The sequence below is a fragment of the Vipera berus genome (genome assembly GCF_964194415.1).
Source record: "Vipera berus genome assembly, chromosome: 1".
NCBI lineage: Eukaryota > Metazoa > Chordata > Lepidosauria > Squamata > Viperidae > Vipera > Vipera berus.
Window position 1 is genome coordinate 345278810 of NC_138202.1, and position 20486 is coordinate 345299295.

At 39.6% G+C, this 20486-nt stretch overlaps 1 protein-coding gene across 3 annotated transcripts in view; it reads right to left on the minus strand.

Moving 5' to 3' along the window:
• The window catches only part of ANKFY1 (ankyrin repeat and FYVE domain containing 1), a 77942-nt gene that overhangs the window by 30276 nt on the left and 27180 nt on the right, over positions 1 to 20486 (minus strand). For all 3 annotated transcript variants that reach the window (XM_081341623.1, XM_081341624.1, XM_081341622.1), the window contains 4 exons: positions 11900 to 12035; positions 8779 to 8902; positions 4879 to 5028; positions 3438 to 3603 (listed from right to left, as the gene is read on the minus strand). In XM_081341623.1, the coding sequence (XP_081197749.1) occupies positions 3438 to 3603; positions 4879 to 5028; positions 8779 to 8902; positions 11900 to 12035 (576 nt within the window). The remainder of the gene's footprint in view (positions 1 to 3437; positions 3604 to 4878; positions 5029 to 8778; positions 8903 to 11899; positions 12036 to 20486) is intronic.

Genomic DNA, 20486 nt, shown 5'->3' on the forward strand with positions numbered 1-20486 from the left:
TTAACAGGAAAAAAAAAGAGGAAAGTATCTCTGCATGTTTTCAGTTTTCACTCATCCACAGCTTAATGAACAAGTAGTATGTAAAGCAACACTAGAAATGCCTGTGCATCCCAGTCCAGAAGAAGACATTTAGGGAGGGCGGAGGGCATATTTCTGCCATGAATCAGGTACGGTTTGTGCAAGTTGTTCAAACAGCCACAGTCCTTGGCCTGGCCAAGAAAAGACTGGGAAAAATAGAGCAAGGGAACTTCAACTGCACGTAGACAATCAGGACGTGAGAAGTGCTGAGTTCCCAAGCAAACCCTCACTCTTTCTCTTGTGGTCCTGCCCATAACTGGAAACGGACAGTGTGGTTCCCCTTCATTTAAGCAGCAAGTTGAACAGTTGCACTAATAGGTTTATCACTGTGAAAAATAAACTGGGAACAAGATCCCTCTGGTGTTCCCTCCACTGACAGCGTCCACGAACTGAAAAACAAATTATATACAAAAACCCACTCTAGGCTTGCCTTTGCATCCCAGCCCCTTTCAGTGGGAACCCTGGCCAAAATGGCTGCCAACTGATACTATAGAGCCACAAAGAGATCCAATGGAAGTGACAATGGGAAGCTGTTTCTGCAACCTTAGTATAGTAAGAAAAAAAGCTAATCCCTGCAATCAGTGGAGGGAAGAACAAGATGCCCCAAGCGCCACAATTTCAAACTCCAGCACTGCTATCACAGTCAAACTCCTAACCCTCTGATGAGGAGCACAAACTCTGGTGAACTGCTAAGCCAAAATGAAAGAGCACTTAATGAGGACTACATTTGATAATATCTATGCATGCTCCTTACATACAAGCATTTTGTACTATACATCAAAATAGAGAAGTGTAATTTTCTTTCAAAAGAAGGTAAATATAAGTGTTCCAGGAAAATGTTGCAGGATCTAATCTGAGTCAGTCACAGGAACAAAGGTTTATTCTTCCAAGCTTTTGGTATGGAGGGCTGGCTATTAAGTCATTGGTTGTTGTTTCCTTGTGCTGCTGCGTCCTCAGCTCCTAAGTACCTGATAGACTAGTGGTAAATCAGCCCTCCTATTAACTGATAAGGGGCCCATTTCCCAGGCTTCACTCATTTCTCTGGCTGTTTTTATTCCTGCTTGGCCAACAATCATAGTAGCTGCAAAATTGAATGCATGTCCTTATGCATTGCAATGTGAGGCTAGCAATGAGTTCGGGTCTCCTTGTCTAACCATTCACTCATGAGCCATCAAAACTCTAATTAACAACTAAAAGCTACACACCACCAGCAACCATATAAATACAACTCCTAGAACAGTCTAGTACACATTCTGGATAGATAGATAGATGTACCCTAATGATGGGCTCCAGCATGAGCCTGAAAGCTTGAAAGAATAAATCTTTGTTCCCGGTGAGACTAAGATTGGATCCAGCAATTTTCCTTTTTTACATCCAAAGGGAGCATGCTTTATTTTATTTTATTTTTTGCTACTAAAGGCAGGATGGGGATGGTATGACAATGGCACAATTATATCAATAGAAGAGATACCATAACATTTTTCAGCCTTTGAGGTTGCGGATCTGAACCAAATTGATTCCACTGGCAGTCTAATATATCTCTTCTAAAGTTTCCTGAACAACCAGAAAAAGAATAAAAATAGTAAAAACAAGACTGCCGACAATAGATACTTTGCTGCTGATGCTTGACAGTATGTTCATAGTGGGCACACACTACGATTCAGATGCTTTTCATTTTCTATAGGCATTTAGCTCAGGGGCAGAACAGAAGATGCTTCCCCACTGTCAGAAAACGATGTAATTCAAGATGTTCCTGCTCTGTTCTTTTGCTCTCAGTGTCATGGCAACCAATTCCTATCTGACCATACTAGTTCTCAACAGAGTTTTCCTCTTGCACACTAAAAACTTAGGATATACAAACACCACACATTGTGCAAAGCTCCGGGGAGGTGAGTTTTTTTCGGTTTACGAAACACCATCTTAAAATAAAGTGCAATATAACATCTGGCATTAGCCCAGGGACTTCTCATGGTCATAACAAGAGACCTTAAATTAGAGAAGCTTTCCCAGCTATGCAATGGGCACTGCTATGGAGAGCCTCCCGGGGTTGAGGTTCACTGTCAGCAAATGCATACAATTCTGTATGCAAAACAATGGAGGACCAAGGTCCATTGGAGAACAGACACAGCAGGAATAAGAGGGAAAGCAGCAGGAAGAGAGGAGTGCTATGTTGGCCATTTTCCCTACAAATGAACCTCAGGTTTGGTAAGGTGGAAAGTCTTTGGTGACTGATAGAATTTGGGCATTCATGAAAACTCCCTCATTCTTCACTGTACCCCACCAGAAGAGGGACATTGCCCCCAACTCTAAAACATAACCTTCTATACTCCATCCTAGGTTAGCTAGATCCCTCGTATATTTGTAAGGGTAGTTGGATCAATTCAAGTCCAAGCTTGATTCACATCCAAGCCCAAGACAGATGATACTGTGTTGTGTTTACAAAGGTTCCTAAGCATTGCCCAAACTCCAGGTTCAAAATCATGAAGGGCTACTTTATATTAGATGTATTTACATTCTGAGGACCTGGACACACATGCATATATCCCCCAAGCCATACAGAAGTTATCCAATAAATATTTCTAATGTCAAGGAAGGAAATGAGTTAATATCAGATGAGTGTAATCCCTCATAGGGGTGGAGTCTTCCAGGATCACCCACTGCTTCTGCTTTAAAATTGCTCACCCCATTACCTATGTAGACCAGAAGAAAGGAATCTGTATATGGTACAAGTAGTCCTTGACTTACAACTATTTGTTTAATGACTGTTCAAAGTTACAACAGCACTGAAAAAAGTGATTAGGACAGATTTTCACACTTATGACTGTTGCAGCATCCCCGTGGTCACATGATCAGAATTTGGATACTTGGCAACTGGTTCATATTTATGACGGTTGCAGTGTCCTGGAGTCGTGTGATCATTTTTCTGACCTTCTGACAAGCAAAGTCAATGGGGAAGCCCGGTTGATTTTACAACTGTGTTATTAACTTAACTGCAGTGATTCACCTGTCAAGAAAGGTCATAAAATGGGGCAAAACTCAATAACTGTCTCATTTAGCAACATAAAGCTTGGTCTCACGTGTGGTTGAAAGTCAAGGACTATCTATACTAAAACCCAATTCGGTCTTAAAAGAAGTGAGATTATATTAAGCCAAAATGCAATCATATGAACTTAACATCACTTTTAACCTTGCATGATATATGAAACCTTGTGCAATAAACCATAGTTAAGCAAAATGTCTTATCACATTATTGAACAGAGCAATAGTTACTCTGAATTCCTAGTGATTTGTCTGTTGAGAAATTCAAAGGCCTGCAACTATTAAATTCAACCCATCCTGATCTGTATAAGCATCTTTACCCCTATGAATTGCTTTGTGCAACAAACTCCAGCCTTTCTTGTCCACCATATCCACATCTGCTTTGTGATTCACCAAGGTAGTTGCAATGCTTTCCAGCCTTCGACAAAGTGCTAAGTCTAAAGCAAGGTCTCCATTACAATCCAGTTCATTTAACTTTCCAGGCAGCTGCAGGAACAAAAACAGTGGACAGCTATCAACCAGTGTAATAATATCAGGAACAGAAGCAGTTACCAGTATTTTAAACCAGGATTCAAATATTTGTTTCCAAAGGAACAAATAAAGGGAAATCAACAAATGAAGATAAACCAAAAGGGGTGGAATACATTTTTAGATGGGAGAAGCCACAGCTTAACAAAGAAACATATTCCATTTGGCAGATCTACGATTCAGCTAGAGTTCAGAATCACTGACAATCAGAAGGAAGGAGAAAGTGGCTGCATAGATCAATGGCCTCAATATAGAGAACAGCTTTATATAGAACCATGGTGGCACAGTGATTAGAATGCAGTATTGCAGTCTAGTTCTGCTAACTGCCAGCTGCTGGCAGTTCGAGTCTGACCAGCTCAAGGTTGTCTTAGCCTTCCATCTGTCCAAGGTCGATAAAATGAGGCCCCAGATTATTGGGGGCAATATGTTGACTCTATAAACTGCTTAGAGAGGGCTGTGAAGCACTGTGATGTAGTATACAAGTCTAAGTGCTATTGCTATTGCTAAAAGTTCAATTTGATCAGTGTTTAAGATTTGTGGGCTTCAACTCTCAGAATACCCAGTCAGCATTGAATTCTGCACATCTTAAGGAAACATTGAATTTGATTCATTACAAATAAACAAAGCAAAAATCATTAATTTTTATCCTTTAGTTTCTTCATTCTTTTATTAGTGTCAGTTGCTAGCAACTGTTCCCTTTTTAAAAAATACAGAGTGCATGTGCGCTAGAAATAATCCAAAGTTTCATGTCTTATAGATTGTGGAGGCAAGAGCATCTCATCCTCATCTAGGCTATCTGAGGAACCATCTCATCCCAGTCATCCACCGCAAAAGAGGCATGCTGCAGATCCCATCAGTCAAGGAAGTCTGGCTGATGGGATCCAGAAGAACCTCTTTTCTCATGGCTAATGCCATTTGGAACATCATGCCACTAGTGGAAAGATCCACAACCACCCTTTTGGCCTTCTGAAAGGCCTTGAAAACCTGACTCTGCCAATTAACCTGGGGCCCCAATGGGAACGTGACATACTGCAGGTGGTTAATGCACCAAGACCCCACCTCCTTCCTGTGTGCATCTTGCTCCCTTCCTTGCCATCTTTATTAAGCCAATTTTAATGCTAATATTTATTGTTTTAATGTTTTACCATGTTGCTTTTATTTAGTTGTAAGCCACCCAGAGTCACCTCTAGGCAAGATGGGCAGCATATAAATTAAATAATAAATGAATCCTACCTGTGAATCCATTTCAATAAGGTATAGGAAAACAACATCTTCTCTCTCCACTTTAATAGCTTTGTGTAAAGGGAAATCCGTTTTAGATTTGATCATTTTATACAAGAGCTGAGCACTCATGCTACTGAAGTCTTCTTTCCTCAAATCATCCTGCAAAGCATTAGGAAAAAAAAGATACAATTTTATCTCGATTTCAATAAAACATTATCCTAGTCTTCCAAATCATCCTATAAATGAGAATGGCCACTGAACAATTTTGACCGTGAATTCAGAATTGAACTGCCAATGTATTTGGAAGGCACAAGATTTTTTTTACAGCAGAGATCTGATTAATAGTTTAGTGAGAATTACTAAAAAGGCAAGAAACAATTCTAAGCATCTGTTCATCTCAGAAAATGGAAATATCTATCCTTTTAAGAAACATGTCTCAACCTGGAAGCAGATGGATGACAATATCCAGTTTTCTCAATTTTACAAACAACATCAAGTTAGATCAGGGGAAGGCAACCTTGGCTCTTTTATGACTCGTGGACTTCAACTCCCAGAATTCCTGAGCCATGCTGGCTCAGGAATTCTGGGAATTGAAGTCCACGAGTCATAAAAGAGCCAAGGTTGCCTACCCCTGAGTTAGATCAACCTATAAACTCACAAAGAATGACATCCGAGGAATTATATTGTGCTTTCAAGACAAAATACAATGGCAGTATCAACACTGCAACAATCTTGGCTAAAGCCATTTTTTTCTTCATTTTTGGTTGCCACAGTACTGGGACGGGGGAATGAGTAGTTTTAAGGTTAGACTAAACAATAAATTGTCCTGTGGGAACCAAGGTCATTGCTGCCTGACCTTTGGCGGGCTGAGCCTTCCATTAAAAAGTATTCTATTGCGGAACATGGATAATTACATAGTGCTGAGGTGGGAAGTTCAACTTTAACGCTTGGGAGGGAACTCCAGACTTGATTTCACTTTTAACTGTGCCGATACTTTGTAGCCAATAAATATGTTCTTTAAGGAAACCTCTTGCCTTGGAATTCTGCTTTTACTGGTCTCATCTATTGGAACCATGACAGGCAGAGGGATATCTCTACGTTTATATGGCATGGGGGAAAACCAAGAATTAGATATAAATTACTGCAAGATGCTAAGGAAAGAGGGGGCTAGGGCTTACCCGATTTGAAACTGTATTTTGATGCTTGCTGTTTGGTTTGGTTAAAAGAATGGGTGAACCTTCAGGATAAGAGGCTACTGGAGCTAGGCGGCCATGAATCAAGGTTTGGTTGGCATGGTTACCATTTTACTAGACGTGCCATTTTGAGTGTGTGGAATAAACATAAAACAAGGTTCTCTATGAAGGTGCCACTTTGGGTTTCCCCAGAAGCAGCCTTTTTTAGAAAAGAGATGGTGATGAGACCAAATTGGTGGACCTATGGTAAAATAATATCTCTTAATTTGGGTGAGCCTACCCTCAAATCCAAGGAGAAGGTAGAATCAGAAGGTCACATTTGCCATTGGTTTACATATATGCAATTGAAAGAAAGATTTAAGTTGGATAAAAAGAATCATGGGTTTAATTTTGTTAAAAATGAACTGGAAAACCTACTATGCAGTACTGATGAACATATTATTGCTAAAATTTATAAAATGTTATTGGTTTTAAATCTGGAAAATGAACCAGTAAAACATTGTGATTCAGCGGGCAAGGAATTTTGGGTACAATATAATGCTTGAACAATGGGAAAATATGTGGAATAAAGGATTAAAATTTACATTAAATTATAATTTATTTATTTATTTGTTTGTTTGTTTGTTTGTTTTATATACCACCCTTCTCCCGAGGGACTCGGGGCGGTGTACAGAGCAACGTATGTATACAGTTAAACAATATTAAAAACAAATGAACCCCAAGAGCTGTCAGGCCAGGCCGGCCTGTTGGAACAGGTAAGTTTTTAAGTCACGCCGGAAGGTGCGAAGGTCGGGGGCCAACCGGATATCGGTAGGCAAGCTGTTCCAGAGGGTTGGCGCACCCACTGAGAATGCCCTCCCCCTGGGGGCCACCAGCCAGCATTCTTTGGCCGGTGGCACTCTGAGGAGGCCCTCTCTGTGGGAGCGCACAGGACGGTGCGGTGTTGACGTACCATTGATATTTAACACCGGACAAGTCATCAAAAATGTACAAAGGCATTTCAAATGAACGTTGGAAATGTAAAGGGACTTTTTACCATTTATGGTGTATATTTATTGCCCTGTACACCGCCCTGAGTCCTTCGGGAGAAGGGCGGTATAAAAATATAATAAATAAATAAAAATAAATAAACTAACTGTACTGATTAAAGAAAAGAATACAAACACTTTTATTGCCATGTGGAAACAGCTTCTAGACTTTATTTATTTATTTTATTTTATTTTATTATATTTGTATACCGCCCTTCTCCCGAAGGACTCAGGGTGGTGAACAGGGCAATACATGTTAAAAAACAAGAATACAAAAGCTAAAAAAGATTAAACAAGATGCCCAAAAACTATAACAATAAGTTAGTAAGTTAAAATACATAAAAAACAATAAAACCCAAACCCATCACCCATCAGGCCAGGCCGGCTTGTTCGAACAGGTAAGTCTTTAGATCGCGCCGGAAGGAGCGAAGGTCGGGGTGGGGAAAAAATGAAATTTTGATTTAGGGTTTTACCAATTAGATAGACTTGATGTTATTGAAATGGCTAGCTTATATTATTTTGCAAAAGTAAAAAGTTGAGGTTTGACGCTGATACTTTGCTTCACCAAAGCAAGTCGGAAGTCAATGCCTTATTTTTTCTTTTCTCTTCCCTACCTCACTTCTCTATTCCCTTGCCCCTTCCCCATCTCTTCTGCTATTTACTTTTGTATTTTCATTGTATCATATACTATAAACTAATACAACTTTATACAAAAAAAAGACAAAATACAAAACATGACAAAGTAACGGCACTAATTAAGGAACTCCTGAGTCACAATATGTGCTGTGGTGTAAGAAGACTACAAAGACTGTCTTACATAGTAACCATTTTCAATTAGAAATCTTGAAGACTAGCTATAAAAGTACTGTACTTTAATTTCTCCACAATAGAACCAGAGCTTGCGGGGGGGGGGGGGGGAAAGAATGTGTAAAATTTCTTGCTTTGAAAGGAAGAAAACCCCTCCCTTGAGTCACTAAAACTTCTTTCCTAAAGAAAACCAGTGTTGTAGTTTTGTACACAAGTTTCCCTAGGGCTTGGATCACAGTTCTAAGAACATCTGCCCATATTTCATCATCCCAAACTGCTAGCATATTTATCTGAAGACAGCGTGCAGGCTGATGTTCTTTAAATGAGGCATCTTCTCCCATGCCACAAAACGTTTTCACAGAAGAAAACAGTTTTGAACTAAGCTGCAATTCAGTAATGACAGGCCAGAACTTCATGTTTTCAATGCAAACAGCACGTTTGTTGCTAATGCTATGACTCCTATTTTAAGTAGCCAGTCACCACTCGTATGAGGGAAGAAACTGCTGGTCCTTCGTGTAAAAATAAAACTTCTCAGGACATGAAAAGGTAGGACATGATAGAAGAAGTTAAGCTAAACAATCTCTCTCTCTAACATGCTGGCTTGTTCCATACAAGGATGTTCTCTCTTTTTGTTTTTATCCACAAGAGCATTCCCAGTAAGATCTTTGTTTTGGGATACAGAATAGACTATTGGCACAAAGCAAGGTTCACAAAAAAAAATAAGCTGTGTGACAACAATTAAACATACCAATACCTTAGCATAATTTCAGTTTACACAGAACTTGCATAGAACATGGATAACAGCTACACTAATAATTAGAAGTAAAAAATAAGAATGCAAATCCTCAAATATCTTTTTGAAGAGATCTCTTAATGCTTACCCAATGATTAGCAATTATCTCAGCACAGTAGTTCATTAAAGTGCTGGCATTCAGCTCTTCTGCTGTTTGATAGAAGCGGATACAATTCCTTACATTTACAAGTGACATGACTCCTTTTTCACACCTATCAAGACAGCAAATACAAGAGGATCAGCAAGAACTAGTCCCAGAAAAAAAAAGTAAACAGAAAAGACATCATGGTATGAAACCAGCAGGAAGAACAATTTCATATTGCATTATTAGAATTGAATCCAAATTCCTTCTTGGCCTAGATCAGTTATTATTTTTCCAGGGCATTATGGAAGCCAGATTCAAAATAAATCGGAGCCCAAAACCAATTCCAAGCAATGTTTTCCAATTTGTTTTGAACACAAGAAAATAATAGCAGTTAATTAACTCAGAAATGTTTAAATTGTAGCACACCAAGAAGGAAAAGGGTCAAAAAGAGTCTGGGAGTAACTTTTTTGACTAACAAATTTTATTAAAAGATACATATAAGTTTTTGTGAACCATAGCTTATTTCAACAGATGCATAAAATGCCTAGACCAATATAGGATTTGTGAGGTAAAAGTGAGGGGACATCAGGATAGTTATCCAGATGCAGGTTATATTTGAGATAGATTTAAAACACCTTTTCAATTAACAAATGTAATGTGTTAAAAACCCTTGTATTTGTTGAGATCTTCAAACATGATCTGATTTTTAAAAAATGTACATGATTTCAGCAACCTTTCACTCCATTGTGTGGTTAAAAGTCCCATTCCCCACCCCCCAAACAGTTACTTTGAGGTATTTTAGGCACTTAGTCAACCCTGTTGGCATTTATAGTCTTTTACAGTATCCAGTCACAGGACCATGATTTACAATATTTTTTTTGCCAGAAACTGGTGTTTCCTTCTGGTTACCAGAAAAAAATATCCACTGCGGACAATGCATTCACTTAATGACTGTGGTGTTTGTTTTATGACCTCAGCAAAAAAAGATCATAAAATAGGGCACAATCACCTGGTGACTTGTCTAATGATGAACACAACTTACAACCGTAATTCTGGACTCAATTATGGTCATAAGTTGAAGACTAACTGTAAAGACATAAGAAATTTACAGGTACCATAAACAGGATACATAATATTTATATTACAAACTTTATCTGTTTTGTAGCTTTATTCTATTTTATGAAATTATTATACATTATATATTTCATGTTTATACCTATGTGTTTAGTTACATATATCAAGAGGAATAAGAACTTAAGACACAGAATGACAAGTTAATCAAGTTAATGGTAAAGTTATATGGATTACCTATGCAAAAGTGAAACACTTTTAACATTAAGATTTAACACTAAGCTAAGGACATCCAAGTCCCAACAATTCTGGATATTTTACATTCTAACAAGACCAGAACAGCAGCAAAAAACCCCACAAGGAATGTGTGTCCAGAAAAAGTAAAAACATACAAATAGAACAAAAACATTTAAAAGAGCTCACCAGTCACCATTCTGCAAGGTTTGGGAAAATAGATATATCTTTAATGCCTTCTAGAATGTCATCTTGTTGAGACTCTTATGAATCTCTGGGAATGCCAGACGCCAGCACAGCAACATATTAGGCACATTCCCAAAACCCCACTAGATGGCATTTTTTAACTGAAAAAATGGTATCGGTATTCTGTTAAATTTTATTAGACAGGAAGAAATTATAGGAGATAGCTGGTCCCTCAAATAATCAAGTGATTTTACAGATGGCAACCAGCACCTTAAAATGCACTCGGAAGCCATCAGGCCACCAGTTCAGCTCCCAAAACAGAGGTGTTACATGGACATATAGTAGCATCTCTTAAAACTGCCTATGACAAACAATATAAAACAAATATAGACTAAAAGTGCTCAGTAGACCAAACAATCTAGATTATAAAGCGTAGTGAGCTAAGAATTTCTTTGGTTATTGTGAAAGGACTTAGGGTCCCAACTGGTGAGAATTATTGGCACCAGATGTGGAACATTAGATGTGTAATTGTTAATTTTTAATGGAATAATAGATTTCTTTATTATTTATTGTGTTATTGCTGTTGCTCTCTGTGCACTGTCCAGACTCTTTTTAAGATTGAGGAACATTTAACACACACCCCTCCAAATTATCCCTTAAGATAATTTTACAAACCAAACCACATCTGAGGAAAACCATAAAAATACTGTCCCAAATTTTTGATATGGGAAATATGAAAATAAGAGGATTGATTTGAATAAACCTTTAGCTATATAAATGTAATTAATATTGAGAAAATCATAACTAATAGAGATAATTCAAATACTGATGGGAAATCAAACCTTAACAACAGCACAAAAAACAGGATATTGATTAATGAAGACATTATTGATTTACGAACTGATATTGTTATTTGTATGATATTAGTAAAATGTGATGAAGATGCTTATATCTAACTTAGTATACATTAACAGTACCCAAAATTATAATGGTGTAATGAGGGGGAAATGGAAAAAATATGGAGAAGAAAGGAGGATCAGGGAAAAAATACTGGATTGTGTAGTATTGAAAAATTTATATTGAAGAAGTTAATGTTGAATATTTGAACCCAGACATGTTGTTTACTAAGCACTATAGACTGTAATTTTTTTAAAATAAATTTTTTTATTAAAAAAAGGAATCCACTACTGTTCCAAATAGATAGTTCCATTGCTTAATAGCTATTTTCAGCAAGAAATTCCTTCTAATATTCAGCTTGAATATCCTTTCCTTTCCTTTTAATCCAACAGTTCTCATTCTGCTAACAGCTTCAAGAGAGAAGTGAACTATCCTCTCAACATAACCTCATCCACAAAATTTGGCCTCATACAATCAGCCAAATGATCAATACATCAGCTCCACAACTTAATAGCCTCTTTGGAAAATTCCTGTTTGCTTGCTCTGACTCCCTGGTGCCTGACCCGTTAGTAAAAATAGACCAGTATGCTATGATGAACTAAGGATGGGGAGACCGAAGTTCTAGTCTGCTGTCAAATCCCAGAGCAGCTGGCAAAATAACAATAATTGACATTGGACAAAATAGCCATGCCATGCTAATTAAAATAGAGGCACCACAACTCATTCAGAAGCTTGCCTTTCCCTGAGGAGTTGCAGCTGAAACCTGTTTGCTACTTTCATCAGCTCTGTCAGGAATACATCGTCTTCTCGCAGCTCCAGCTCATCTGTGTAAATCCAACGCAGCATTGCCATGGCCACCTCAGGATCAGCGTCTGGCGGAAGAGCATCAATTATTTTATTCCTATGGGGAGAAACACTGTTTTGCTTTGCAAAAGAGTAGCTTTAACACCCATCAATAAGGAAACAATAGGTAAAATTCAGACTTCTGACCAGTGCCAATCAGCACAAGTCTTCACTCAACCAACCCAAGGAAGAAACACTGGCACAGACACAGATCAGACTGTAACCGAATATGCTATTTTTGGCTTTGGCAGCTCTATGATTCCAAGCAATTGTGGCTTACTGAGAAAACCATGTTAAAAAAAAGTTGTTGGCTTAGCACAGGTGAACCCAACCAATGTCAACACAAATAGACTTATCAACAGGTGATTTGTAAAGATGAGTTTTAAGAGGAAGATCAGCTAGGTCTCTATTATTGCAGATAATGAATCTCAAGTGATCGAATTACAGATAGTCCTCAACTTACAACAGTTCATTTAGTGACTGTTTATAAAGTTACAACAGTACTGAAAAAAATGTGACTTATGACAGTTTTTCACACTTATGACCATTGTACAACCCCCATGGTCACACGATCAAAATTCATATGCTTGGCAACTGGTTCATATTTATGACTGTTGCAGTGCCCTGGGGTCACATGATTCCCTTTTGCGACCTTCTGACAAGCAAATCAATGGGGAAGCCAGATTCGCTTAACAACCATTTTTTATTTATTTATTTATTTTAATTCCATTTATATCCTGCCCTTCTCCGAAGACTCAGGGCGGCTTACAAGCTTAGCAGTAGCAGCAGCTACTGGTTAGCAGCAGCTAACCATGTTACTAACTTACCAAATGCAATGATTCACTTAACAACTGTGGCAAGAAAAGTTGTAAAACGGGGCAAAACTCACTTAAATGTTTCGCTTCGCAATATAAGTTTTGAACTCAATTGTGATCGTAACTCGAGGACTACCTGTGTGCAGTTTTATATAAAATATGATAATGTTTCACCCCGGAGGTACCCGATGCTCCATTCCCTGACCCTCAGGATTTCCCTGGGCCTTGGCCTGCTTTGAAGCAGGCCACTCAACCATGCAAGGGAGCCTAAAGAAAGGATCAGCAGGCAGGGAAACCTTGGCAGGCCATCAGGGGGCTGGATGGGAAGTAGGCCTCAGCATACAGACTGTAACTACATTCTTTAAACTACTTTACATGGCTGAGTGGGCAGCTTCGAAGCAGGCTGAGGCTTGTGGGACTCAGTGGGATAGGTGGGGGGGGGGCAATGCAGCGTCCCTGTAGTCAATCCTAAGAGTGGAAAATGGCAGGGGTACTCAAGTGGCCGTAACTCTGAAACTGGGTTGTACATACCTTTAGGGAAAGAGGTCTGTTGTAACTTTGAACAGTTGCTAAGCAACCAGTTGTAAGTCAAGGATTATTTGTAGTCTATTATGTTGTGGGAATTCAGCCACAGAAAAAGGTTTATTGATAAATAAAAATAAGGATGCTCTATTCTTATCAGGATGCAACTAAAAAAACCTAAACAATAATCTAATTCCATAGTCTGTTCAGCAATCTCTTTTACTGATGACACTATTATTTGATTAATCCTTTTATAGCTAAGGAAAAAAGTATAACCTTTGGCTAGAATATTACACATATTGCTATGAAAAATTTAAAAATACATAATGATACATGATACATCATGATAATAATAACATAATGATGATGATGATGATGATGTTGGAAGGGACCTTGGAGATTTCCTAGTCCAACCCCATTCAGGCAGGAAACCCTGTAAACCATTTCAGACAAATGATTGTCCAGTCTCTTCTTAAAAATTTTCAGTGTTGGAGCATTCACTGCCTCTGGAGGCAGGTTGTTCCACTAAGGAGCCTTGGTGGAGCAGTGGGCTAATGCCTCCTTAAGTAACACCAGCTGCCTGCAATTAGTGCAGGTTCGAGTCCCACCAGGCTCAAGGTTGACTCAGCCTTCCATCCTTCCGAGGTAGGTAAAATGAGGACCCAGATTGTTGGGGGCAATTAAGCTGACTTTGTAATAATGCCGCTTGGTGTGTGTGTGAAAGCCCTAATAAGCAGGCATATACATAGAATGAAGGCTACTGCTAAGCTTGTAAGCCGCCCTGAGTCTTCGGAGAAGGGCGGGATATAAATGGAATTAAAATTAAATTAAATTAAATTAAATTAATTAATTGTTCTGTCAGGAAATTTCTCCTTAGTTCTAGGTTGCTTTTGCTCTTTGATTAGTTTCCATCCGTTGCTTCTTGTCCTGCCTTCAGGTGCTTTGGAGAATAGCTTGACTCCCTCTTCTTTGTGGCAGCCCCTGAGATATTGGAACACTGCTATCATGTCACCCCTCGTCCTTCTCTTCATTAAACTAGACAGACCCGGCGCAGATCCCGGTTGGCCCCCTGGTTTACCAAGGAGCTCCGGGAGATGAAGCGCCGGAAAAGACGCCTAGAGAGCTGTTGGAGATCCAGTGGGTCTGAATCTGATCAAACACAGCTAAGAACTTATCTGAAGTCTTACCTAGTGGTGATGGAAGCGGCAAAGCGTGTTTACTTTTCCGCTCTCATTGCGTCCGCAGATAACTGCCCAGCTGCATTGTTCAGAGTGACCCGCTCCCTGTTTAACCAGGGACCGAGGGATGACCCCTTGCAAGGTAGGGCTGAGGAATTTGTACAGTATCTGCAGGACAAAATCAGTCAGATCCGGACAGGCCTGGACTCCGACTGGGCGGAATTCGGCAAAGTGGAGGGGGCAGGTCTTGAGGATTCCATTTGGGGTGAGTTTGACCCTGTGACTCTGGATAATGTGGACAGGATCATGGGTAAACTGAGCGCTACCACTTGTTTACTCAACCCATGTCCCTCCTGGTTGGTTTCGGCCACCTGGGAGGTGACAGGGGGCTGGCTCCAGGCAGTTGTCAACGCTTCTTTGATAGAGGGTATCTTCCCCTCCACCTCGAAAGAGGCGGTGGTAAGGCCCCTCCTCAAGAAGCCTGCCCTGGACACGGCCTCGTTGAATAACTACCGTCCTGTCTCCAACCTTCGCTTTGTAGCGAAGGTTGTTGAGAGTGTGGTGGCGCGTCAGTTCCCGCAATTCCTGGAGGAAGCGGACTATCTGGACCCGTACCAGTCCGGTTTCAGGCCCAGCTACAGCACAGAAACAACATTGGTCGCACTGGTTGATGACCTCTGTTGGGCCCGGGACAGGCCCGGGGTACTTGCGAGACCACCTGCTGCCATTGTCAACCTCCAATCGCCTGGTTCGCTCCCACAGAATTGGCCTCCTCAGGGTGCCGTCTGCCAGGCAATGCCGGCTGGCGACCTCCAGGGGGAGAGCTTTCTCTGTGGGCGCACCGACCCTCTGGAACGAACTACCTCCGGAGCTGCGGATGGCCCCTGACCTTCGGTCCTTCCGCCGTGACCTGAAGACTTGGTTGTTTCAACAAGCAGATCTGGACTGACAATGTATTTTAATTAGATTTTACTGGATCTTAAATTGTCATTTTATCTTTGTATTTACTAGTTTAATTCTTTTTAAACTTTTCATTTCATGTTTTTTCTTTTTTAATTTTTATTGTTGTGAGCCGCCCTGAGTCCTTAGGGAGAAGGGCAGCATATAAATTTAAGTAAATAAATAAATAAATACCCAATTCCGGCAACCGTTCCTTATATGTTTTAGCCTCCAGTCCCCTAGTCATCTTTGTTGCTCTTCTCTGTACTCTTTCTAGAGTCTCAACATCTTTTTTTACACCCTGATGACCAAAACTGGATGCAGTATTCCAGGTGTGGCCTTACCAAGGCATTGTAAAGTGGTATTAGTACTTCACGTGATCTTGACTCTATCCCTCTGTTAATGCAGCCTAGCACTGTGTTGGCTTTTTTGGCAGCTGCAGCACACTGCTCTCTCAATTGCTACTATTGAGCAAGGTACCACCTATACTGTACCTGTGCATTTGGTTTTTCTTCCCTAAAAGTAGAACCTTACTTATTTCACCATTGAATTTCATTTTGTTAGATAGTGCCCAGTGTTCAAGTCTGTCCAGATCCTCCTGTATTTCTTAAGCCTATCTTCTGGAGTATTGGCTATTCCTGCTAGCTTGGTGTCGTCTGCAAATTTGATGAGTTGCCCATCTATCCCCTCATCCAAATTATTAAGATGTTGAAGAGCACTGGGCCCAGAACAGAGCCCTGGGCACCCAACCTAACACTTCCATGTAGATGCAGTTCCACTGAGGACCACACACTGAGTAGAGCCAGTCAGCCACCTACAAATCCATATGGTGGTGATGCCGTCTAACCCACATTTTTCTATCTTATCAAAAAGTAGGTTGTGGTCTACTTTATCAAATGCCTTACTGAAGTCCAAGTAAATTATATCCACAGCATTCCTCTGGTCCACTAATTTTTCACCTGGTCAAAGAATGCAATAAGTTTTGTCTGGCATGATGTATTTTTGCCAAACTCATGTTGGCTTTTGGTAATGACTTTGTTTGCCTCTAGGTGTTCACTGATTCATTGCTTGATTATCTTTTCCAGAATCTTCCCAAGTACTGAGGTCAAGCTGATAGGTCTGTAGTTTCCTGGATCCATTTTCCCCACTTTTTTGAAGATAGGAACTACATCAGCTCTTTTCCAGTCTTCTGGTAGATCCAGAATCTTTGACAGATATAGTTCAGTGGTTCTGAGATCACATCTGCTAGTTCCTTCAGAACCTTGGGGTGTAATCCATCTGGTCCTTGTGATTTGAATTCATCTAGGGTGGAAAAGAGCTCACTTTTCTTGCCTATCTTAACTTGTGTTTCTAATCTGCCTCTTTTTACTTCCCATCCCTTTTTTGTTATATCATTTTTTTTCAAATTGTCAAGTTGAAGTGAAGTTTGCCCTCTTTTGATAGATTTATAAACAATCTTGGACCTTCTCATACTGAAGAGTGGGGCATTAATAAATAAAAATGTTGTCAGGAGAGCTCTATTTTTAAAATATTGATTTAGTTTATGGTATTCCCTGTCCAATGTTGTACAAATTCTCAGAGCCTACAGATCCAATTATAGACATTAACAAAATGTGTGACAAAATTCTGATTTAATATTGCTTTAGTTTAACATGTTAAAATGATGTGTACATCTGCAAAGTAGTAAGGCATGAGTAGTATAGTACTGTCTTGTGAATTAACAAATGCCTTTTATTCCTTGCTTTTATGCTTCTTTGTCAGATTTTTAAGCTGCAAGATTTGTTAACTATGAGGTAAACATACCTCACAATATGTTTACTAAATATACATTTAGAAATATCCAAAATGAATATATAAACAGATTCTCATTACTTATGCCTCCACAGTTACTCTTTTAAGGCCAAGATCTTAATGATGTAAAGAACTGAAAGAGCTGTTGGCATTTACTTTTCAGGGGTGAAAAGCAGTATATGATAACACTGTTTGCTGTGAACTATTAGAAATTAACACAAGATGGGGCCAGCCCATGAACCTCAGAAACTAATAATAGCAATACTATTAATGATATTTATAACTGTTGCAAGATGAATGCTGGCTGTGTGGCCACCTTCTAAAAAGCAGAGCAGTCTGGCTGAATTACTAATATTAGAAGGGGTCTTACAGCCAGGGGCATATGGGACAAGACAGCCATAAAAACATGCTACCTTTTTATGAGGTTTAATAAGGAGTCCTTGTTCAAATACCCCAAAGGCATTACAATCCCTGATATTATTATGTCCCTGTTCACTGCCCTGAGTCCTTCGGGAGAAGGGCGGTATACAAATCAAATAAAATAAATAAATAAATAAATTATTTGACTGGTCCTCTTCAACTCTCTCCATTCATCTTATTTCAACACCAGAAAATAGGCTATAAGCAAGTGACATTGATGTGAAAATACTTCAAATTCCTATTTTCATGGGGATTAGACTAGCAAATTGGGGTAGCAGATCCTATCAGAAAAAAGGATAGGGCCTAATTAAAATCTGCAGTTGGCTATATACATGCACCCCTTTTGGACATCACTTGCTCTCAGCCCAATATATTTTGTGCATCTATTTAAAAAATGGGTGAGGAAAAAATTATTAATTTTACCAGTAAATTGCTTCAAGGAAAACACATATTGGGTAGCCGCTCAGAATAGGTATTTATAACAGTGTTTAGTCTGATTCACAAAACCACACAAAATTATGACAGAGCCATAAACACTCAAGAGAGGCCGCTTAGGAGCAATTACATCTAATGCTCTTATCATCTCTGAATTCCAGAGCTTGGTTAGGTATGTGGTAGAACTGCTTTCCAGACTATCAGGAAGACAACAAAATGCCTGCTGGATATCAGTCAGATCCTAATTGCTATGACTTCATTTCAGAAGTCATAGGTACCAGCAAGTTGGATGGTAATGAAGAAAAAAAATAACTTTGAACAAAGACAGATTATACTGTCTTCTATCTTCAAATTATTATCCATTTGATCTAACATAAACACCATATCCATCAAATGGTTGCTTACAAGAGTCAAATGTGGATTTGGGTTTGCCTCGCCATCCTATATGAACCCAGCCACTGTAGATTGTAGCTTGGTGTGTTGTGTGAACAAGGGTGGCTTATTGTGAAGGGGGAACCCCACTGTCCTAGCCTACTCAGTTAACAATGGAGCTGAAAAGGAATTTAAACATACGGTAGGTCTGTACTAGACCAAGTCACATGCATTAGAACTGTAACTCAATCAGCATAAAGCTTTTAGAATATCTGGGTTATACTAAAACAGCCCTCATTGCACCTCAACAGGGGCTTTTCCTGAAATAAATTACAAAATGCTGGGGGCAGGGAATCCCAATAAAATCCCATATCTATTTATTCAGGAGTACATTTTAGGGCAGGGGTAGGCAACCTTGGCTCTTTTATGACTTGTGGACTTCCAACTCCCAGAATTCCTGAGCCAGCCATAGTTCTTCTGTGGACTGGGGGGGGGGGAAATGTGGGTTCACATGCTGCCTGCATCCCGTGGATGGGGTTTCGCTTGTTTGCGTGGCCCAGTTTCTGGCATGCCGGGGCCCAGTGCCGGTCCACGAACCGGGGGGTTGGGGACCCCTGCTTTGGAAGAAGTATTCGAATTTAGAATCTGATTTGGCATCTGTGAACATTTCACAACACAACAACTTAATATACTTTTTTTATAGTTATGGAAGATCAGAGTAGTGAAAATTTCAAATACCCTTTACATAGGCTTTAATAATTTTATGACACACAAATTATATGCCATTATTACTAATTTTAGCAGACGTTAATGGTTGTGCTATTTGGGGGAATGTAAATTATATACCACTATTACTAATTTTAGCAGACAGAATAGAATAGAGCTGGAAAGGACCATGGAGGTCCAGCTCTAGCAGGAGAACCTATACCATTTCAGACTGTCTAGTCTCTTAAAAACCTCCAGTGATTGAGCGCCCACGTTTTCTGGAGGCAAGCTGTTCCACTGGTTAATTGTCCTCACTGTTGGAAGTTTCTCTTTAATTTCAGGTTGCTTCTCTCTTTAATCAGTTTCCAATTAGTTTCTTGTCCTGCTCTTTGGTGCTTTAGAGAATAGTTTGACCCCCTCTTCTTTGTGGTAGCCCCTCAAATACTGAAATATTGCTATCATGTCTCCCCTATTTCTTCTTTTCTTTAGACTAGCTAAACCCAATTCCTGCAGCCGTTCTTCATATGTTTTAGTCTCCAGGCCTTGGATCATCTTAGTTGCTCTTCTCTGAATTTTTTCCAAACTCTCAACATCTTTTTTGTGATATGGTGACCAAAATTGGCTGCAGTATTCCAGGTGTGGTCTTACTAGGGTTTTATGAAGCGGTACTAATACTTTGTATGATCTTGATTCCATGCCTCTGTTTATACAACCCAGGACTGTATTAGTTTTTTTAGCTGCTGCTGCACACTGCTGATTCACAGTCAAGTGATCATCCACTAAGACTCCAAGGTCTCTCTCACAGTTACTGTTTTTGAGCCAGGTCTCACCTTATCTGTATTTATACCTTTGATTTTTCCTGCCTAAATGTAAAATTTTGCTTTTCTCCACATTAAAGTTCATTTTGTTGGATAGTGCCCATTATTCAAGTTTGTCAAGACCTTTTTGGATCCTGAGCTTGTCTTCTGGGGTGTTGGCTATTCCTGACAGTTTAGTGTCATCTGCAAATTTGATGAGTTTCCCTTCTATTCCCTCATCTAAGTCATTGATGAAGATATTGAAGAGTACTAGGCCAAAGACGGAGCCTTGTGGTACCACACTGCTTACTTCTCTCCATGTGGATGTAGTGCCATTGAGGACTACTCGTTGAGTAGTTTGTCAGCCAGCTACAAATCCATCTGGTGGTGATGTTGTCTATTCCGCCTGTTTGTAGCTTACCAAGAAGTAGGAGGGGTCTACTTTGTGAAATACCTTACTGAAATCTAAGTATACTACGTCAACGGCATTTCGCTAGTCTATTAAT